The sequence below is a fragment of the Marmota marmota genome, unplaced genomic scaffold, assembly GCF_001458135.2.
Source record: "Marmota marmota marmota unplaced genomic scaffold, marMar, whole genome shotgun sequence".
NCBI classification, from domain to species: Eukaryota; Metazoa; Chordata; class Mammalia; order Rodentia; family Sciuridae; genus Marmota; species Marmota marmota.
The window spans coordinates 16,059,029-16,082,607 of record NW_026000196.1 but is presented as its reverse complement, the minus strand read 5'-3'; the positions used below and the strand labels follow the sequence as shown (position 1 = coordinate 16,082,607).

The 23,579-nt window shown below is 39.1% G+C and overlaps 1 protein-coding gene across 1 annotated transcript in view; it reads left to right on the top strand.

Annotated features, from left to right (window-relative positions):
- Positions 1-23,579, top strand: part of Igf1r (insulin like growth factor 1 receptor) — a gene marked incomplete at its 5' end in the record, with an annotated part of 255,295 nt that overhangs the window by 172,688 nt on the left and 59,028 nt on the right. Inside the window, 3 exons of the mRNA XM_015492990.2 lie at positions 10,336-10,648; positions 15,186-15,334; positions 18,338-18,482. Of these exons, the coding sequence (XP_015348476.2) occupies positions 10,336-10,648; positions 15,186-15,334; positions 18,338-18,482 (607 nt within the window). The remainder of the gene's footprint in view (positions 1-10,335; positions 10,649-15,185; positions 15,335-18,337; positions 18,483-23,579) is intronic.

The following is a 23,579-nucleotide window of genomic DNA, read 5'->3' as shown; positions in this document are numbered from 1 at the left end:
TTGAAAGCATTAGGCTAAGTGGAAGAAGCTTACAAAAGACACCCTTGTATGGTTTCATTAAATGAAATGTTCACAATAGGTAAATTGATAAGAGACAGAGTAAGATTAGTGGCTGCATAGGACAAGAGAGAAGATAAGGGAATGGGGAAAATGGCTGATGAGTAAGGGCTTTTCTTTGGGGTGATGAAAATATTCTAACATCTATTAATGTGGTATTTGCACAACTGTGAATATATCGAAGCCATAAAATTTTGCATGTTAAGTGGGTGGGTTGTAAAGTATTATGAATTATATCTCAATAAAGACATAATAAAAATGTGTAAAAAAGATAAAATCATCTAACCCACACTAACCAAAGACAGCAGCTGAGCTGGAAGAATTCCTGAGCTACCTTCTGCTTCTTAGTCTTTGTTGTTCATTATAATTTCCTGCACTGCATCTTTGCAACCAAAGATGTCTTTACTCTTACTACCAGCTCTTTCAATCTCTATTTAATAAAGATGCTATTCATAACTTTCCTCCTCTGGTCTCTTGGTTGCCCTTTTTGTGGTGTTTGTTTTCCTGTTGTCTCAGTACTCTGCCCAGCATTGCTTGTTGGTTTCTGAGTCTTCAGTGATCGTGGGCATTGTCAGTAGGTGATTATTTCTTTCACTCATTAATGAAATGTTCAGTGTTCACAGATGTAATCAACAGCCAAACCTTGTGTCTTACCTTCTGTACTAGACCATGAGAATCCATGGAACTTGGCTATTTTGAGAACTTCCAGAATATGTTCTACCAGAGGGAAAGGATAAAGACAAAATTTTTTCTTTTCCTCCATGATAAAGTTTTCGGTCTTGCTAAGCTGTATGGACTGCTAAAGAGAATGAAATCTGATTATCTAATCTCATTAGAAGGACTTTTTTCAGTGGAACTGGCTCTGTGGGTCATTGAGTCTTCTGGGTCTTTTAAGTCTTATTTTCTGAAATCACAGTCATTTCTACATAGTTACATTTGCCCTGTAGAGTGTGCCACAGTGAGTAATGCCTTCCAGGAGAGGAGCTTCAGTGTTATAACTTAGCAGTGACCCTTGCAGATACCTGATAAGATCCAGCCTTGCAGATTTATACTGGAAAATTTTACCTTGCAAGTTCCATGTACTGTAACTCAATAAATGAAGAAAGCCAAATTGTTATATCATATCTCCTTGAAAATGCTGTACCCTTCTTCAGTATCATGTTCTGTGGATTTTGTCCTTCAGATCAAGTAGTGTAATTCAGTGGGGAGACAAGAGTGCCTGGACTTGTGATATATTTCTTTCTGATGGATGCATGCTTTAAAAGAAAAGTAGCATGAAAGGAACTCTATAGTCATTTCCTGTCAGATAGCAAAGACATGCAAAAACAACATGCCACCATAGAAGGTTGTTATGGGTAAAGAGGCTGCCATAGATGGTCAGGAAAGTCTGGGTTGAAGCCCAGGTTTGTAGCTTAACAACTCTGTGTCCCTGAATGAGTTATTTTATCACATAGTGCCTCCATTTGATCACTACAAATGAGGATAATGATACTGACCCTGTGTGATTGTTAGGGGGATTAAATTAAATAATGTGATACTTAATGTACTCTCAGGTGTATGGAAAATATTCAGTGAAAATTACCTTTATGTTAATAAGCAGTCCTGTATTCAGACTCTGATATAAATTGCATTCATGTAGGAGAAACATAGTTATTGTGGGGGAAAAAAGAAAGACCTAGGAATTTCAGATGATTAGAAGCTCAGCATAAATCCAGTAAGTATGATGATGTTAATTATTCTTCAGATCACACAAAGAGAGTCCAGGCAAGTTGCCTTGATTTGTTAGTCTCAGAATATTCCATCAGTTCAAATGCCTTCTGTGCTATTGGAGTAGGTTTATGGGCATGTTAAAGAGCAGCGGTGTTCATGTAGGTTGCATAAGCTATGACTGAATAAGGCATTTGTAAAGAGTCCAGGATCACCATCCTGGGACACTAGAGTTGTTGTATTTGCAAATCTGAGCTGGAAAAGAAGGCACTATCTCCCCTGTGCATCAGGAGAGGACTGAGAATGTGTCCTCTAGAAAAGTCCATTTCCCTTGAGTGTGGAGGAGCTGAGTCAAGATTAGTGCTGTCTAGCTATGAAGTGGCACTTCCTCTAACGAGTTTGCTTACATGCTGCTTGAAGTATCACCTAGGTTTTTGTAGAGAAGTGTTTTAGATTGGCATGATATGGGAGACCTGTAAACTTTCTTTCATCTCTGAAAGATATGATTGAATGACCAGGAGTGACTGCATAAGTACATGTTGCTGATGCAGTGGGCCAGGCAGACCTCATAGCCCTTGGAGCTTCATGTACATGGCTGCCTGCCTGGTATTCTGGTATTGCATGTTTTAAAGTAGTCCTGCAACCCAGTGTCACCTCAGAAGGAATGGAAGGTGAAGAAAAGAGTTAAAGGGGGAGTAGTAAGGTGTGAAAGTGTGTAACTTCTTGCCTGCTCTATACCCTAGTATTTTAGAAAGTTCACATGTTAACACAAGGGTGCCTTCTCCAGGCATCTTCCTGTTAAGAAAGAAGCAGACTCAAATCTGAGTCTTAAAGCCTTTCAAAGTCTACAAGGAGTAATTCCTTTGTATGTACTCAACCCCTGAGAAAATGGGAGCTTTTAACCCACTGTGTTAACAGTTTAAAAACCTGTGTGTCTAGCCTTTTCCCTGACCAGCCTTGCTGTGCACACGGAGAGGTGCTCTAATGTCCTTTTCTGTGAGCCCTTACAGGCATCCCCAAAGCTCTGGCTTTCTTATAAGCTTTGATTGGGCATCTTTCTTTTTAATCTGAAAGAGAAACTGAAGTATCTTCAGATATCTAACTTAAAATGATGTCTCTTCTAGATCTGGCTACTCTGGTGGGTTGTTCTCTCCAGAACAGAAGGTGTTTTCTTTTTGGCATTATAAAGAGGAATTTTGGGCAATGTGATTTTTTTTTTTTCTGTTATGAACATTTAAGACAGAGTTTACCCAAGAACTTTCCTTCGCTGTTCATAACTAAACCCACGTAGCAGCTATGATTTTCCAGGGAGAAGCTTGTTTGTTTGGAAGTCACCTGGGATTTCTAAGCATAAATTCAATGAGGTTTTCCTTTAGCTATTCCTTACAGTGACCAAGAACTTGACAGGTTCTTCTTGTCTTCCTTTCTCTTTCTCTGTCTCTCTCTGTCTCTCTCTCTCTCTTCCCCTCCCTCCCTCTCCACCCCCTACCCACCTAATTTAGCTTTGCTTTGTGGATTTAAACATTTTCCAGTGAGCCTGCTTTTTCATTATAGCACACTTAGAGAACTTCAACCAATGGGCTGGGATGGAATACAACGATTCTCTCCGAGGAATATGTAACAGGATAACCTGAAGGCAGATTGAAGAATATTTGATGGGGCTGGGGTTGTGGCTCAGTGGCAGAGTGCTTGCCTCACACATGTGAGGTACTAGGTTCAATCCTCAGCACCACATAAAAATAAATAAACAAAATAAAGATATTGTGTCCATGTAGAACTAAAAATTATTTTTTTAAAAGAATATTTTATCGAATAAAGACCCTCATGGCTCATCTGCTAGTCTGTGTGAATGCAGCACTGGCCCCTGCCAGTCTGTTCCCATCCTTTGTGACAGTGGGTTCCCTGAGACTCTCAGCAGTCAATCATGGCTCCTATAGATGAGGAAACTCTTTTTGAGTAATAAAGTAGAACTTCCAACCAAACTGCAAGGGGTCCTTAGTTCTTTGGTCTGCCTTTGCCTTCAGGGGCAGAGACATGCAGGTGTCATGAGCAGCCTGCAAGGATAGGGCTTTTTTTAACCCTCTCTGGTTAATTTGAGGACCAAAGAGCAAGCAGCAAGGTATTATTGTTGTGAGACTTAGAAAAACTCCACAAATGTATCTTTATCATCACTTAGGCTCGTGATTTGTGTCACTGATAGAGACTGGAATAGAGGAACAGGACTGAAGATTAACAGATGTATATGCCGAAATCCACTTAAGACCTTTTTTTTTTTTTTAAGGAATGGGGCATTCTAAAAGAAGCAGAAGTTTCAGTGGGTACTGGTGGACCCCTATGAGCAGTGGTATGCCCTGCCATTCTGTCCTGGGCGTCCTCAGATCTCCCTATTTTCCACTTCACCCACAATCCCTTGTCTGTCTGTCTATTAACCATGTCCCATGGCATTTCCAGCCCGACTGTTCCTGATCACAACCATAAAATGGCATGGTGGGCATTTTCCACTTGGATGTGTACAAAAAACATTATATCCCAGACTGAAATGATCTTTCTGAAACCCTCAAAGGGGGGGGGGGAGGGTGTGTGTGTGTGTGTGTGTGTGTGTATGTGGAGAGAGAGAGAGAGAAATTCTCCATGATATATCTTGAATCTGCCCTGCTTTTTCCTATATGCACTGCTGTCCTTTGATGTAGGCCACTGTCACTAAGGAAGGAAGTGGCTGCCTTCTAAAATGCACCTCTGCTCTTGGAACTCCCTACTGAAAAATCAGTCCTTTCCTCTAATAGTCCTGACTCCAGTTGGTGGGTTAAAAGTCCATTTCAGGCTGTATGCCTTAGGGTTCAGCAGGTACTCTCACCCTTCCATCTCCACAGCCTCCATTCTTCAGACATGTGGTGGTTTTCCTTGTTACCTGTGGTTCTCTTAGCCATACACCCCATGATCTCTGCCAACACCCCTACATACCTGCTAGCTACTGCTTATTATTCAAACTTAAGTCTGAAGTCCGATTCCCTGGCAACCATCTAAATAGGTCCTTTGCTTGCCCTCTCAGTATTCCCACTTCTGGTCCTCAGGGTGTGAGCCCAGGAGGACTGAGATGTATCCCTAAGGCTAAGGTCAGAAGGAGCCTTTCTCATTCCCTCTCCTGAGCCAGCTGCCCTCTAGAGGAGCATGCAGACAGCCCAAGGAGAACTTCTGGTTGAGCTTGGGGATACCCTGTAATCAGATAATCCATTTAGAGCCCCCTCCTCCCTCTTCTTATCTCTCTTTTCTTCCCCTCCCATGGTGTTAGATGGAGACATGACAAGACAAGAGAACACAGAATTTCTTTGAACCATGTGTCTCCTTGATGATGTACTTTGAAGGTTCCAATTCACTTTCCTGAACTTTATAGCAGTTGATCTTTATGTATAATGATCAGTACCTATTAGAAAAATAGGGAACAGTGGTAGGTCACTTAGGGCAATCCAGAATAACTAAGGCATCCCTAAACTACTTTGTATTTTGATTCAGAAACTTTATTTTATTTGAACATCTACAAATTAGTTCTATCCTCTAGAAATTATTTGGGATTAAAATTGTTTATATTGTAAAAAATTTAAAAATGTATGGCTGAGTGGCCCTTTCATTTTTTGTTCCTTGCCAAGAGATTGAGTCTTCCATCTTTTCTTCTAGCAGAGCATTTTATTATCATATTGTTTTTAAAATGGTTTCTCTGGCGGGGTACAGTGGTGCACGTGTGTAATCCCAGTGGCTCTGGAGGCTGAGGCAGGAGAATCAAAGCCAGCCTCAGCAACAGTGAGGCATTAAGCAGCTCAGTGAGACCCTGTCTCTAAATAAAATACAAAATAGAGCTGGGAATGTGGCTGATAGTCCAGTGCCCCTGAGTTCAATGCCCAGTACTCCTGCGCCACAAGAAAATGATTTTTCTAGGTTGAAGATCACTGAAGTTTACTGGCAAAAGCAAAAACAATTTTTTTAAATCCTGGAAATAATTTAATAAATACAAGGATTCTGGGGAGGGAGAGAGTTAGTGACCTATTTTCCTCTTCTCCCAAAATAAAGAGAATGACTCTTTAAATGTATAGCCTCATTTTTATATGATTGCGACCCTAAACTAGTCTACTCAATGGTTGGTGTGGGACATTGGTGTTAGCTTTTCCCATTCATTTAGATGGGCTTTTGTTTTTATTGTTGGTCATTGTAAGAATTCCAAGGAATAGAAAGATCTCATGGGCAAATCAGTTTGCTTTGTCCTCTGTACATTTGTTAGTTTATAATAGTTTTTATATTCCTCTCAGTTTTAAAAGTTGAGATGCCTTTAATCACACTCTGAATGGTCCTTATTCTCAGAAGCTAGGGAAGAGGTTCCCTTCCTTCCCCCATAGCACCATAATTGGGAAATTTGGTTACTGTACTAAATTTTAAGTTTTGGCACTTATGTGGAGCAGCCATCCATCTGCTGGCGAGACACACTGCCTGGGGCTTTTCAAGAAATCCCTTAATAGGCCTGAACACTAATAATATTTATATACATTGAGATGAGGCAAAATTTATAGTATGCTTCTGGAGCTGGCTCCAGTACTCTCTAATCCCAGACTTCCTCGTGTTCTCCTGCCTGCCTCCTGGAATCCTCTTGGAGTGTGCTTCAGAGAGAGGAACACCGGCTTCCTGCCTGAAGCCACTACTTATTTATGGAGTTTGTCACCTTTCCTTCTTATAGTCTCCTCTTCTCCTCATCACACCTCATATCCATTTCCCTGCAAAGAATAGATGTGTATTTATACACAGTTTGCACCAGTTAATATAAAGGAACCCATTGATTTGGGATTCTTTGAAGAGGAATTGTTCTTAAAAAAAAAATGAAAAAAAAAGATCTTAACTAGTTATACTTTTCTGAAATTTATTTGGAAGTAGCTCCTGTCACTTGGAACCAACCTGACTTCTCCAGCTTATGTGTTGTTTGTCGCACTCAGTTCCCTTTAATTTATCATTTTGAGGGATTTCAGTGGACCCCTGCTCAGACATGCTATTTCCTGTGGAAGGGATAAGGGTGTTGGAAATGCAAAATATATCTAACAGGTACTTTGTCAGCTATTTGTTTGTTTTTCTTTCTCATCCTGGGAAAGCCCAATATTTACATTTGTTATGACTGATTGCAAGTGAGTTCAGGGGGACATTTTTCTATTCTTTTAAATGCTCTTGAGATTTTACTACTATGTGAATAGCTATTTGAACTTAATGTCTGTTACTCATCATTTTTATGGCATTTTCTTTGCATTGTAAGTGAATAAAAAGGAGTTCTGCAAGTTAATATTGGTCCCAGTTAGTCTCTGATGGTGATTATAAGATTCATAATTAATTTTCCCTTCCTCCAACAAAAAAGGATAGTGGGTAGGTGGCTGAAGAGCAGCTCTAAATGAAGTATGTGCCTACAACTGCTGGTATACCTGGAAAGCCAGACTGTGAGCATCATTTTCTGCGCCAGTTTTATTGATCCTTGTGGATCCATTATATTGCATGAGCTTTGTAGGGTCAACATAATAGGCGGCAAGTCTGTCTGCTTGCCTGATCACTTTTTTGGTTCTGTGTTCCCTGAGCAACCATACCCACTGTGCTTCTGACAGATGACTTTTTCTAATATAAAACTCTGACCTTTGCCTGAAACTTTCAGGAATTGTCCATTGTCCACCAATGGAAAGGCCTTCAGTGCCTCCCTGACATGTCCCCCTCTTCCTCTTGGCAACATGTGACTGGTCCCCATCCCTCTTTGCCATGAGTACCTACTTCTACCACCATAGCAATTCCATTGGTTTTATAAACATTTACATGTGGTGCTCTCTGTGGTATTCTTTATTGCTATCCTCTTCATCTTTCAACTCCTCTTCATCTTTCAGCTCCAGCCTCATCACCTCTGCAAATCTTCCTGGCATCCAGGGTTCCCAGAAACATAATACACATTCACTCATTCCTACTTATCTGGTATGCTATGCCTTCCCTGAAGACTGATCCATACACACATCTGTCTGGAACACAGGTGTAGCATATGCTCAATGAGTAGTTGCTAAGTAGATAAATAAAGGATAGATGGATCGATTTAAAAATCTGAAGTCAGCATATGCAATATCAATGTTTCTTTAGATCTTGAGCCTCGAGGTGCCCTCCATAATGGATATATATCAATATTTTAGGAGCTCCTGCAACATATTTTTTATGTAATCATAAATAGTTAACTCCTTGTTGTTTGTTGGATAGGTGAGTTTTTTTAAATAGCCAGAAGTCATGAACAAAATGACACACATAATTACAAAATGACATGCATAAACCAACAAGAATGGTTTTCTTCTTCCCCTCTACATAGTTTGAAAGGGGTGTCTTGGTTGGGTTAGTTTAGTTGCATATAATAGCAGTCACTTAAACAAAATGAAAGTTTGTTTCCCTTTCACCTAAAGAAGTCCAGAAATAAGCAGTTCAGTGTTAGAGACCAAGTTTCTTTTATATCACTCCACCCTTCTGAAAGTGCTACCTCATAATTCAAGATAGCTGCATAAGCTCCTTGCATTATTTTTGCATTTCAACCAGTGAGGAGGAAGATTGGGCATGCCCTCTGTTTAAGAAGTCCTCCAGGAAGTTTCAGTCAGAATATTTGTTTATATCTCACTGGACAGAACTTAAGACACATAGCCACTTCTAACTTTAATGAAGGCTAGAGATGTAAGATCTATGGACATGGCAATATGCCTAACTAAAAACTGCCAAAAAGCATAAGCATAAGAAAAAAACAATGGAAAGTAACCTGATGTTCCTGCTACAAGATGATCTCAAAGGAGAAAATTGCAAGATTATTTTAAACTTGACAGTATCATGAGAATTCATCAGTTTTCTTCAGAGGTGACATTTGTTTGAATGTCCCAAGTTCTGATATTGGTTTTTGAATCCATGTTTGCATTGAAACAGAAATTTTTAAATGGAACTAGTAGGTTTGTAGGTTAGTATAAACTTTCCAGAGGAAAGTTTGACTTAGCAAGATTCATCCTGGAAAGTGAGCCTAATGAAATGTTGAGGATGTTCATAATGGTAATAGAAGATAATAGGAGACTCCACAATGGGATATAACGTTACCATTAAACAATCATGAAATTCACTCTCTATAATGGCCAAAACATTCTTTCTGAATGGCTTGATCCTTGTATTTGTCTTTATTTGTCCATGAACATATAAAGGATCCATTGGAGGTGATGATAAAGGGGCCATTTGTGGGCAGATAGATTTGTGCTTTCTTTATACTCCTTCATCTATGCTCTCTGATATTTTTTTAAGCATGTGTTTTTATAAGAAAAAAAATATTTAGAACCTTCACTCAATGTTGCACATCAGAGTCAAAAATATACATATTTAAGTAATTTTGTATTGTTTTCCCACTCAAGGGAAAAGTAGGACACACATAATACAAACCAGATTTCATATTTTGTTGATTTATACGTTATTTAGGAGTAAGGCTAACAGCCCATAGAGTGTGATCATAGAGCATTGTTATGGAAATGAGTGCCAACTCATCTCCTTGAGATGTGAATTGTGGATCTGTGGTCATTAAGCACTGCTTTCCCTTGACTTGAGAGGATTGAGTAGGGGAAATGGACTCTAAATTCCTGTGGTCCCCTGGGCTCAGGGGCCTGACAGTGACCATGTGACAAAGTGACTTCAGTTACCTAATAGGTTGGGTTCTGAGTTAAAATCATCACTTATTCAGAGTAAACACTTTATGTGGTTTAAGCAGAAACAAACTTCTAAAGCTGCTTTGTAAACCCAAGTGGCACCATCTTTCCTATATTGTGGTTTAATTATTTTAAAAATAAGCATTTCTACACATGAAGGATTTTGAATTGTTTCCAGAGGGAACACACAGGACGTGTACCCCCCACAATCTAATAAAAAAGAAAAAAAAAAAACTTATCCAGGGTTTCAGGAAACCACTGGGGATCTTGGAGTATCATAGTGCCTAAGGGGGTACTGCCATATTTGTTATAAGGAATTCTACTTATATTTGCCTTTTTTTTTTTTTTAAAGATTTAATCACCATTTTTCTTAATATTTATTTTTTTCATTTTCGGCGGACACAACATCTTTGTTTGTATGTGGTGCTGAGGATCGAACCCGGGCCACACGCATGCCAGGCGAGCGCGCTACCGCTTGAGCCACATCCCCAGCCCTATATTTGCCTTTTAAAGTTCTGATAAACCCTGTGGTTCCTAGAGGGCTTCCCCATGTTCACCTAGGCCTCAGGCACCTTCTCACCCACATTTTACAGATGAGAAAAGAGGGGGATCAAGGTCATTAGAAACCAGTGGCTCCAAACAAGGAGTACATAAAAGAGACTGGACTTGAAACCTGCCAGTGCTGTCTGCTCTTCTAATACTGGATGAAAAGACAATGATTCTCTTTGTGGGGATGTCATGGAAGGTCGTGTGCTTGCCTCTTCCACAGGCCATCTGGTGTGGGCTGTAGCAGCGGGTGATGCAGCAGGCTGTTACACGGGCCCTGCTGGGTCTCACCAATTCTCCTCTGTCCCCACAGTGTGCCCGAGCGTGTGCGGAAAGCGGGCGTGCACCGAGAACAATGAATGCTGCCACCAGGAATGCCTGGGCAGCTGCCACGCACCCGACAATGACACAGCCTGCGTGGCCTGCCGGCACTACTTCTATGAGGGCGTGTGTGTGCCTGCCTGCCCGCCTGACACCTACAGGTTCGAGGGATGGCGCTGCGTGAAGCGCGACTTCTGTGCCAACATCCTCAGCGCTGAGAGCAGTGACTCTGAGGGCTTCGTCATCCATGACGGCGAGTGCATGCAGGAGTGCCCCTCAGGCTTCATCCGCAACGGCACCCAGAGGTCAGTGTCCATTGCAAGTCCCAGGGGCTACCAAGGGTGCTCTCTGCCAATTGCCACATCTGGTCAGGACTTTCCAGACATTAACCCAACTGGATCCATTTGAGAGGGCTAGTATAACTTACATTTTTTATGAGAATCTGGTAGCAGTTAGCACGTTCTCACACCCACACATGTGTGTGTGTTTTGCTTTTTCAATTTATGTTTTGTTTTAAAAGTATACTTCCCAACCATTGAAATTAAGTACCTAGCTTCCTGGGTCTGATGCCTGGAATTTATTCACCTTTTCCTTGTACACTTGCCACACTGCTACCTGAGAGGCAGGGGCCTGTGGTTTTAGATTTTCATCCCCAGGTTGCTACTAACACTAGCTCAAGGAAAGCTTTGGGAGAGCAAGGGGAAAGAAACATCCCTACAGGATCCTCCAGGCCCATGAGCAGGCCTGGTACATCTTACCGCAGGCATAGGCCCTGTGCATGAACTAGCAGCTGCTGAGGATAAGCAGTAGTTTAAAGTAAACTGTGTCTCCCATTCCCTTCTCCTTTCTCTCACTCTCTCATCCTCTGACTCCCTCAGTAGTCTTTGTGGCCTTTAGTTTCTTTCCTAAACTTTGAAATTTCACTTAGGAAGTAGAATTCCTTATAACAAATGACATTTCTCCTATCTGTGGCCACTAGGCTTCTATAACTTGTCATTAGTTTATGTTTTTGAAAGTGAGAAATTAGATTTAGTTACAAAATATAGTGATAAAACTCTGGAAGCAAAAGAAGATAGAAGTTTGGGGTTACTATTTCCTCCCCTGCAGCAGAGTAAAGAACTTTTGGGAAAGTTCTGTACCAATGGGATTTATGATTCCTACACAATAAACACCTGAGGACCCTTGTGTATCTGGATTCTTCAGAATAAAACTAGGGAATTATTGATGTAGGTCAATAATAGAGTGCATGGTTGGCATGTGTGAGGCCCTGAATTTGATTCTCTGAACTGCAGTCAATCAATCAATCATATTCTACAAATACAAATACCATTAGAAATTAGTTTTAAAATTAATAAAATTAGTTTTAAGTATAATATTTGCTGCAGTCTGCATCTGTAAACTACAGCAAATAGGTCTTCTTTTATTTTTTTCTCTTAAAGAAGGTTCTGTTTCTAGTGCAATATTTAGTGATGCTGTTTCTACTGCAGGCTGCCATTCAAACCAATGATAAAACTCATATCCTTTCATAATACTAGATGTAACACAACTTTTGGCCTGTTATAATTTCTATGAACATTGTAATATAAAAAATTAACTACTTCAAAATGATAAGTGAGCCAGGAACTCCAATAAGCCAAAAATATATGTATATTTATTATATCAAAAATAAGGGGCTGGGATTGTGGCTGAATCCATGTGTTAGGCAGAGCACTTGCCTGGTATGTGTGAGGCACTGGGTTCAATCCTCAGCACCACATCAAAATAAATTAAAAATGAACGTATTGTGTACACCTATAACTAAAAGTCTACTGCATTTTACGTTTTACTGGCAGCCAGTGTTAGCCAGCTTTCTATTGCTATAACAAAATGTTATATGCTATAACAAAATGATAGTCAACTTATAAGAGACAATTTACTTTGGCTAACAGTTTTAGAGGTTTCAATCCATGGTTGGTTGGCCAGGTAGCCTTTGGACCTATGGCAAGGCAGCACATCATGGCAAGGAGTGTGTAGTGCAGCAAAGCCATTGACCTTGTGGTCAGGAATAAATGAGCCCGGAGCGGGTTTGGGGCCCAATCTCCTCTTCAAATGCATATCCTCAGTGATTAGAAGACCTTCCAATAGGCCTCACATCTTCAAGTTTTTCCCAGTGGCCTCAAAACTAATCCTTCAACAGGGTAGACCTTTGCAGGAGGTTCTGGTCCAAGCTATAGCACAGCTTTAGGACACAAAGGGACTTTATTGTTGTGTATCTGGAGTCCTGGAGAAGTGCCTGGTGCCCAGTAAAGGCTCAGCTATAATTCAGACACCACCTCCTTCCTGGGGTGGGGTCAGGAAAGGGATAGCTGGTCCATGAACTTAATACAGTGTCACCTTTGATCTGCATATGTAATTTCTTATGCTACCTGGATGCATTCAGTCATTCTGCAACCACCAGTGCAACAGTCAGAGTGAGAACACTCTATGTTTGCAGTGTTGTTTTTTTCTTTCTCTGCAGGGTATTCTTAAAAAGATGAGCAATTATTTTCCTACCCATTCTTATAGTCTATTAAAAACTACAGACCTGCCTTTTCTGTTTTAACATAAAACATCATTAAGAAATAATAAATGCTCCTTTTCAGTCTTTGAGACCTGTTTAACCCTTACCTTAAAATATTTTTCAAATACTGTTTATACTCTCTGTACCAAAATGAATTTGAAGAAGCTCAATCTATAAGTACATTATCAAAACACTTTCTTACAAAAAAATTTTTAAGTGCTAGATGATTTTTAGACATTTGAACAAAGAAATATGTTCTATTTGAATAAAAGATGGAGAGAAACCAAATATACACTTACTTTAAAATCCAGCAATGGCAACACTGGACATTTAACCCAGAAAAATGATATCTAAACAAAACCATGCACACAGTTGTTCACATCACCATTTTCTGTAATAGCCAGAAACTAGAAACAACTCAGCAGTCCTAAGATAGGTAAATGGTGAAGCAGACTGTGGTATGTCCACACTGTGGAATATTACTCAGCAGTAAAAAGGGGAAACCCACTGAAATTCCTAGCAGTTTGGATGAATCTCAAAGACATTGTGCTATGTAAAGAAAGACAATCTCAAATGGTAACATACTACATGATTCCAAACATTCGTAAAATGATAAAATTTAAAAAGAGGTGGAGAACAAATTAGTGGTTGCTCGGAGTTAGGGATATTAGAAACTGGGGTGGGGAAAATGAATTGGTGGCACAGGGGATATCCATGTGGTGCTGGAATAGTTCTGTTTCTTGTTTCCAGTGGGGATTACACAAGTCTCCACAGTGGTAAGACAACACAGGACTCTATACACATATTGTGCCAGTGTTAATTTCCTCGTCTTGATATTTCATTATCATTATGTAAGATGTTGTAACCATTAGAGGAAATTGGGTGAAGGATACATGGGTCCTGTCTATACTATCCTAGTAATTTCCTGTGCATCTATAACTATTTTTAAATAAGTTTTTTTAAAGAGATAGTTGGGGGCCTTATGTGCTATGTAGGTAAATTAGAAACAACAGAAGACCACAAAAAAAAAAAAAAAAAAAAAAAAAAAAAGCTGAAAGGAAGCTAGTCCCTAAGCTGGAAATGAGAATGCTTAAGTGTAAATTTAGAGGAAGGAGGACTATTCCCCCTTTGAGTGGGTCTACTTCCTACAGGATACTTTGGAGACCCTGACCTCATTTCCCAACATGAAATAGGAGGATGATAGAGAAATTTTGTTTACCTGCAAGCTTTTAAACAAAACAAAGCAAAACCCTGCATCTTTGCTTTAGATATAAAATATTCTGGGGAGGGAGAAGGAATTTAATAAAAATAGCTATGATTTAATGCCACTTTTCTTGAATATTTTGACTTATCTTCATATAGTTTAAAAAAGATCTTTTAAGAACAATAGTGTAAATAGAGTGACTCTCCAACTTACCATCCTGTTACACAAATGTCCCATAAGGTTGTATCATTTATCTTGTTTGGAAATTGACCCAACTTTCTGACCCTGGTTCTATATATAGCTATAGATCCCAAAGGTTCTTAAGCTGCTGGGTTAGCATTTTGTCTGCTATTTCCCAAATAATGGTCAATAAACAGGAAAAATGCCAGTCTTGCTTGTCTCTGATTCTTGGTGGTTTATGACATGTTCAGGATAGTATTTGAAATGGGAGCTCATTACAATGTAATGGAATTTCCCTGCTTTTATTGTGTGTATAGCAAAAACAACATTTGGATCAATTTACGAGTTTCTGCAAAACACTGTCAAGAAATAATTTCAGTTGTGCTTTAACAAGAAAATAATGGATCTGTGCTTTTTTGAATCCATCATTGAGCTTTGCTGGACACTTGACCTCAGGAGTAAGACTCCTGTTTGTAGCAAAGGCACTGCAGTGCTTTTGTTGTTCCTGCTGACTCTCCCTGCTACTACTCCAGGTGTGCAAGTGAGGACCATAACATCAGAGAGTAGCTCCATTTTCCAGAGCCCCCAGAGCTTCCTTTCTAAAAGTCTGTGTCTCCCACATGGAACCAGCTGGCATACCAGTTAACAGCCTATGATACACACATGCTTCCAGGATGGATCACGCATTTTGTCTGGAAACAAGCAACATGCTTTTCCTTTGCAGGCACTTTCCCCTTTTGGTTGCAATTTGAGTGGCTTATTGTGGGTGGTCTTGAGAGTGTGATGCCATGTAACCACTTGCACACTTCAAAACAATTGCTTTTTGTAATGCATGCTGTAATAACTAAAAGCCTATACTTAAAAAATTTTAATGCAAAGAGGCAGACTTAAGTTTTCTATGTTTTTGAACCTTCAACAGCATGTACTGCATCCCTTGCGAAGGTCCTTGCCCCAAAGTCTGTGAAGAAGAGAAGAAAACAAAGACTATTGATTCTGTTACTTCTGCTCAGATGCTCCAAGGATGTACCATCTTCAAGGGCAATTTGCTCATTAATATCCGACGAGGCAGTAAGTATCCCACCTCACTGGATAGATGAATGGATGTCTTGGTTTTCTTTTGCTGATGTTTTTCCTGAACCTGTCTCTGAGTTACAACTAAAATAATGGGCTTAAGAAAAACAGCATGGTGCATAAACCTCCCACATGACCTCTTTCCTTTGAGTTTCCTTCAAAGACTTAAAAAAAAAAAAAAAAAAAAGATTGAAAGGCAGTCTGTTTTTCCCATTGGCACAGTTTGTTCCTATAAAAGGGGTCATCCCTCATCTCGCTGTTAGTCATATCTTACGCAGGAGAAACACGTACCAGCACACACAAACCCCAGAAGAGACTGAGGGATCAGAGAGGCATGACTCAGCTAGCCCAGCTGTAGCCAGATCCATATATTTTTAAGTCCAAAGAGTTTTGGTTACTTAAATATATTGAGACTGAGCAAAAGGAAGAGTTTAATATTATATTAAATTTTATTAAGTACAAAACAATGATAGATCTTCCAGTTTATTTCTAAGAGCCAAAACAATACAAATTGATTCTGAGTCATATGTGTAAAGCTTTGGTCTCACTCCTGTAGAACCATCTTTATTTTTTAGTAAATGGCATTCCTGGTAAGACATTTCTAAATTTCAGTTGGGCAAAGCATTTCCCAGTGATTTATCTTGCAATATTTTCCCTTCTGATGTTTGATTTTCAAGGGCTTCTATCAATGGTACCTTTAATTCTCTACCATTGGGACCACTTGGTCAAGGTACTGATATTTTTATAAGCCAGAATAAATACAAGAAGAAGACTTCACAGTTGAAAGAAATATATTTATAAGTTCTTTGGTAAAAAAAAAAAATTTCTGAGGGTTGGGGTTATGGCTCAGTGGTAGAGCACTTGCCTAGCATGCATGAGGCCCTGAGTTCAATTCTCAGCACCACATATAAATAAATAAAATAATGGTCCATTGACAACCAAAACAATATTAAAAGAAAAAAGATTTTTTTTTAATTTTCTAAAAGTCTAAAGAGAGAAGTGACTAATAATTTATTCTGCAGATTTACTTTTCCATCATATTTGTTTTCTTTTTTTTTTAAGTTTCATGTAATATTGTTTTTTTTTAGAATATTTTTTATTGTTAGTTGTTTAAAACATTACAAAGCTCTTGACATATCATATTTCATACATTTGATTCAAGTGGATTATGAACTCCCATTTTTACCCCGTATACAGATTGCAGAATCACATGGGTTACACATCCACGTTTTTACATACTGTCATACTAGTGTCTGTTGTATTCTGCTGCCCTTCCTATTCATATTTAGAGATAGAGAAATTTAGAGATAGCAGAAATCAGTTTTTGTTTGGTTCTTTGGGATTTTTTGATATCCCTTATTTACACCACTCACCCACTGCCCCACCATGGAGATAATCCTGTTCTGCGCAACTAGAACTCTTCGTGGTTCTTCTACAGTTGTGTTCTTTTTGCTCTTGGAACATTTCTTAGTTTACTTTCAATCTATTCATCCCTAGAACATGCCTTTTAAGTACCTAATTTTTTTGTTTTTTTGTTTAAACTTCCTTTCCTGGAGATAAAAATTGCATCTATGAATTAAATTCATGGAAAAGTACTTTGAAAATAAATTGGTACAGGATCATGCAGAATGAAGAAGTATGTCCAACACAGACAATCATTTGGATTTAGGATAATGGGACATTTTTGTCAGAAGGGAGTTCCCAAGCTTTAACTGAGAGATGTAGGGCAGGAAGCCCCACATCTAAAAATTCAAAAGCTATCCTTAAAACATCAATTACAAACAACCTCTTATCTTTCCAATTTAAATTTTCCTTTAATTTCTCTTGGAAAGCCATTAAACATGAGGCCTTATCCTCCAAGAAAGTATGCTTATTCTTGTATTTTTTTAATCAAATCAAAGCAAAACACAACCTTTTATTAAGCAAACCTTCATAAATCATAGTAAAGTTCTATAAAATCCTATTCGTTGAACCACATCTAATTCACTATAGTCATCATCATAATTTTGACATAGGCTGAACAAGTTTGTTTTCTTTTTGCTATGAGAAAAGGTAGGCTAATCAAGATTAAAGAAAATCTACCATTTCTATTATATTATTTCTACATCTGTATTGACAACTATTTTTCTAACTATTTTCTAGTTATAAAAGTAAGACATGAGCATTATAAAAAACTTAGAGCTGCAGAAATGAGCCTTTAAAAATCACCTGCAGATAGCTGTTGTTAACATTCTGATGTATTTTCCTTCAGTCTTAGTAAAATAGAACCTTAAATGTAGATCCCTGTATCTTAGGAACTAGAAATACAGCAAAGGCAGTTACTAATGAGGCTGAGAAAATGTTGTTTATTTAGTCATGCCCTTGCACTGTGGAGGCAGTACTATCTGTTGACAGAGCATATTTAAAAGACGTTCCCTAGATTTGTCAGCCTTAGCTAATTGGCAGTCTGGTATTTATGATTTTGCATTTTGTTAATCAGCCTGGGAACTGTAGAACCCAGCCTCCTAAGATTTGCTTTCCTCTGCTTCAAAGGCCTGTCCCAGAAGTGGCTGTTGAAAGTTAAAGCTAGGAGAGTACATTCTTGACAGGGGATGGCAGTTTTTTTTTATTTTTGTTTTTTGGGGTTTTTGTTGTTGTTGTTGTTTGTTTTGGGGGGTTTTTTGGTATCAACTGAACTGAACCCAAGGTGCTCAACCACTGAGCCACATCCCCAGCGCTTTTTGTATTTTATTTAGAGACATGGTCTCACTGAGTTCCTTAAAGTCTCACTAAATTGCTGAGAATGGCTTTGAACTCTCTATCCTCCTGCCTCAGCCTCCAGAGCCACTGGGATTACAGGCATGTATCTCTGTGCCCAGCTACAGGGGATGGCAGTTCTAATTCTTGGCTCCTGAACATCTCAGTAGGCTCCCACAAAACAAGTCCTGCCACCAAATTGCTCTCCACACTGTGTGTGTACATCACTCTGACACCAAGTAACACCATCCGTTTCTCATGTAGATAACATTGCCTCAGAACTGGAGAACTTCATGGGGCTCATCGAGGTGGTGACCGGCTATGTGAAGATCCGCCATTCCCATGCCTTGGTCTCCTTGTCCTTCCTTAAGAACCTTCGCCAGATCTTAGGGGAGGAGCAACTGGAAGGGTGAGTGCTCCAGGTTTCATTCCTTAATCTTCTCTTATTCCTTAACCTTCTCCTATTACAAAGTAAGTAATTGTTCATACAACCATGTAACTAAAGTCAGAGACATTCCTTGTTAAATAGAAGAAAGAGAAAGCCACAGGATTGTCCCAGCTGCCTGGGTGATGGTCTACATCCCTGCTCAAGGTCTTGCATAGAGTCATGATTCTCCATTCTGGGATGTTGCTGTTTTGGAAAATAGATATTTTCATGCTTACTGGGTTGGAACCCATCCATCAGGAGTTGCAAGGCTAACTGTAGCCAGGGAGACAGCAACCAGGGATTCTCTTGGAGCCTCTTGCCAAGAATGATAGCAGTCAGTCTAAAGTGTTTAACTCCCAGTGAAATCATTATTTACATGACCCTTATATGCTTCAGGATGCTGTGCTCTACTATGTAAAAATCATTCTATCTTGTAAAATATTGGGACATAAGAGACTTGGAAAAGTGTAGAAAATTCATTTTGTTATAAAGAAATTATTTTTTTAATTTTTTGGTTTTATTTTTTAGTTGTTGATAGACCTTTATTTATATATGGTGCTGAGAATCGAACCCAGTGCCCCACACATGCCCAGCAAGTACACTACCAATGAGCCACAGCCCCAGCCCCTATAAAGAAATTTTGATGCACAAAATTTTTTTAATTGTTTAGCTTATAGGATTTGCACTATTGATAGGATTTTTGCCTTCTGCAGAGATACACTTTGTGATGAGATTTTAGAATAATCATGAACTAGGCTGGGGTTGTGGCTCACAAGTAGAGTGCTCACCTAGCACATGCAAGGCCCTGGGTTCAATCCTCAGTACCACATAAAAATAAATAAATAAAATGAAGGTATTGGGTTGGGGATGGATGTGGCTCAAGCGGTAGCGCGCTCGCCTGGCATGCGTGTGGCCCGGGTTCAGTCCTCAGCACCACATACAAACTAAGATGTTATGTCTGCCGAAAGCTAAAAAATAAATATTAAAAAATTCTCTCTCTCTCTCTCTCTCTCTCTCTCTTTAAAAAAAAAGTAAGAATAAACATGGGCTTTTAATCGGAGGATAAAAGCTGGTGCTCACTGTATACACAGTTTCTTGTTTCTCTCTGGTCATTAACCTGTGTATACCTTTGCATATGTCATTTTCTTGTCCAGGCTCTTGCCTTTCCTTAAGCTGATGCTTGGGAATAAAAAGGATCCCTCAATTAAGGAGTGAATTCCTTCTATAGAGAATTTGGGGAAATCATTTAGGAAACAAAAAGAGGTGGGAAGGTCATGGGAAAGGTTGTCCTAGCTGATTTATCTGCCCCAACTGGATAAAGTTACTGCATAAGGGTTTCTTTACAGCTTCCCAGTTTTTTTCAGCCTAACTCTTGGTGAGTCTTAAATTCTTCAAATTCCGTCATCTGATACTGCTAAAGAGAAGACGGCTTTTCATTCCATCCTTGAAAATCACACTGTCCTCCCCACTGGGAACACTGATTCTTGAGAAGAACTTCTTTCTCCTTGCAGATCCATGGAGGCTGTCACTGTGCCCATCAGTGTGGTAGTCATTTCTGTGGTAAACTGGTGGGGGGCTCTGCCCATGTGAGGTGATAGCCTTTGTTCATTATGTTGATTTTAAAAAAAAATTTTTTAGTTGTAGATGAATACAATAATTTTGTTTATTTATTTATTTTATTATTTTTTTTAATGTGGTGCTGAGGTTTGATCCCTCACAGATGCTAGGCAAGCGCTCTACCACTGAGCTACAACCTCAGCTCCATTATATTAAATTGTAATACGAAGTTTGCCTACTTTTTTGCCCCCCTTCAAGTAGATTTGTTTCTGGAATTCCTGGTACCAGTAAAGACTTTTTCCTTGGCAGACTGATATTTGTCAAATTTTCTGAGCAAGTAATAGCATAGAGGAGAAAACTGAAAAGAAACTTTAATTTTATTAGGAATTATTACATGGTTTTATTACCTCTTTGCTGTGCATTAACTAAAATTATTATGCTGAAATTGAAACTGATTTTTATTTGCAAGGATATTTATAATGCATTTCTTATTATTGAAACTTGCATAAAGCAAAGTATCAGTGGGTTCTCTTTAAGGATGCATGTATTAGGGAGGTTTCCCAGGTAAATGTCAGCCCCTGGTCTGCAGTTAGCATTTTAGACAATAAGGGAGGACAGATGGGCCTCAGCTTTTCTCAACTTTAGGCTACTTTCTTAGAGTCTGTCTCTTTAGCTCTTATGATTCTTATCTGTCTTTGATGTGTATTATATTCTCTCACCTGCCTTCCTTACTCTGAAAGGCGTAGCTCATTTTCATTGTAATAAGATGAACCCCCCAAGAGTTCTGTTTGTTTCAGGAGTGACCAGTGGCAACAATTCACCTCTTTGTTTCTCCTTCTTAGACTTAGGGATGGGTTAGGCTCTGCCCCTTCTCCTCTTCCCTGTTTCTTCTATAAGAAGGAAAAAGTCTGGAAAAGAAGAAAGGGGCATAGCAGACAGATGAATTTCAACAGTGCAAAGCACACCTTGTAGGGTGCTCCAGGGGAAAGAAAGGAATGTGCCCTGGGCACAGAAAAGAGCTAATCTGATGGAGAAGATCAGACAGGCTTTCCAAAAGAGGTGGCATTTGAGATGGGTCTTGAAGACTTTCAGGAAACACAGGCCATTCAGGGAAAGGGAGCAGGAGCAAAGGCAATGAGTCAGGGCATCCTGGTACCTGATTGGCAAATAACACTGGGAGATAGTTGGTACTAAAATTATGTAAGATGTTGTTGAACCCAGGTGTGGAGGTTATAATTTAGGTAGACTGTGGAACAAATGCAAGGCTTTATAGTACAGGAGTCTTAACAGTGCTGTCTGGATTTTAATTTCAGTGTATTTTGGGTATAAAGCAGGATACTTTTTATCCCAGTTTTTCCCAAATTTTGTTGCTCATTAGACTCATGGGAGCCAGAGGGTAGACTTTCAAGAAATCCTGATGCCCAATTGCATCCCAAGCCATTTTAATCAGAATGTTAAGGAGGTGGGTAATTCGACCATCAGTTCTTTTTAAAAGATTTCTAGGTATTTTTTGCATGCAGGAAAGATTGGAAACCACCATTTTATTTCTTTAAATCTTCTCATGTATCTCCAGAGCACTTGGACTTTAAAACATGTATTAATGTGGACTTTAAAATAAAAATACACTCGTGCGCACACACGCACGTGTGTGTGTGTGTGTGTGTGTGTGTGTATTTACATTGCTTCCTTCAAAGACTATATTCCTCAAACCTTTCTTATAGTTGGTGAGAAAACAAATGTTTCTATTTGGTTCAATAGGATGAAAGTTCTGTAGCATTTTGTATCACAACCATGGTGAGCTGGATTTGTGACCTAATTTTCAGGCTGGGGACAGGCAGGGGCAGAATCTCATAAGAACAGGTAGATGATCAGTCACCCAAGGACTGGGTCCAGATGGCATCAGGTGATCATTGGTTTGACCAGAAGAACTCAGACATCCAGGGTTTCCTAGGGGATATCACTCTGTGTTCTAGAGTAATGACATTAGAGAGTTTAAAAATCAAGAGTTTTTTTGTCTGGTTTGATTTGATTTTTTTTGGTTTTGTTTTGGGTTTTGTTGTTGTTATTGTTATTGTTTTTTGTTTGTTTGTTTTTGGTTTTTTTGCAGTTTGTAATCCAAAAAGGAAATTTGTTTGTAATCCACATATTCACAATTTCTGTAATTTTTAAACCCTTGAATAACTATTATCTGGAAAATTCCCTTATTGGAATAACCTTATATTCTGATGCTGTCAGATCAATAAGGAGTTAAAATTTCCAATTCATTGATGCTACTAAGGACTGTTATCTTGAAAAGAATAAAAGTACATGAAGGTGGTAGAATATAAAAATTAAAACTTCTAGGGGCTGGGGTTGTGGCTCAGTGGTAGAGTGTTCACCTAGTTCGATCCTCAGCACCACATAAATATAAAATAAAGATATTGTGTCAACCTAAAAAATAAGTATTTAAAAAAAATCAAAACTTCTAGATGCATTTAGGCATCTCTGTGCCTGTATCCCTGCCTCTTGACTTTGTTATATTGCTTCATACTACCTTCTTGGAGCTCTGAGTTTAGGCTAAACATGGCTATACTTTAGCACTTCCCTGGAACTTTTAAAAATATGTATATAAACCATGTGTCCCAGAAATTCCAGGATTTACCCAGCATCTACCCAAAAGAAATTAAAATATGCCTATGCAAGATTTATATATAAATATTCATGGGACTATTATTCATAATAGGCCCCCTTCCAAAAAAAATAAAAAAGCAGCCCATTGAAAAAAGTCCAGATGTTCATCAACAGATAAATGGATAAACAAAATGTGACACATGGGACAGTATTCAACAACAAAAAGGAATGCAGTGTGATACATGTAACAACAGGAGTGAACTTCAGAAACATTAGGCTAAGTGGAAAAAAAACAAAAGACAAAAGGCTACATGTCATTTGGTTCCTTGCTATATACTTTCTAGAAAGAAAACAGACCGCAGATAGTGGAGACATCAGATAATGGTGGGCTGGGGCTAGGAGTGGAGATTAACCACCAGTTGGAACCAAAGAGTTTTGTGGGGTTTTTTTTATTTTTTTCCTTAGTTGTAATTGGACACAATACCTTTATTTTATTTATTTATTTTTATATGATGCTGAGGATCAAACCCAGTGCCTCGCATAAGCTAGGTGAGCGCTCTACCTCTGAGCCACAACCCCAGCCCCCCCAGGGAGCTTTTTAGTGATGGAAATGTTCTGAAACTGGGCAGTGTTGAGGATTAGACCATAGCTCATGAAATCATACACTTATTATATTTAAGTGAAGCTGTATTTAAGAAAACACCTAACAAAGAAGAAATGTTTTCTAACTATCCATGTGATGTCTGGTTCTACCTATAGGCACATTTCTACTCTTGCTGAGCCCCCATAAGTGGTGAAACACTGGATTTTGGTGAGAGTGGATGTGGTGTAAGCCAGCCATCTGCAGATAGGTTGGAGGGAGCATCTGTGAAAAGGCCAAGTCCTGTATCATTGCAGACTGCTTGGTGCTGT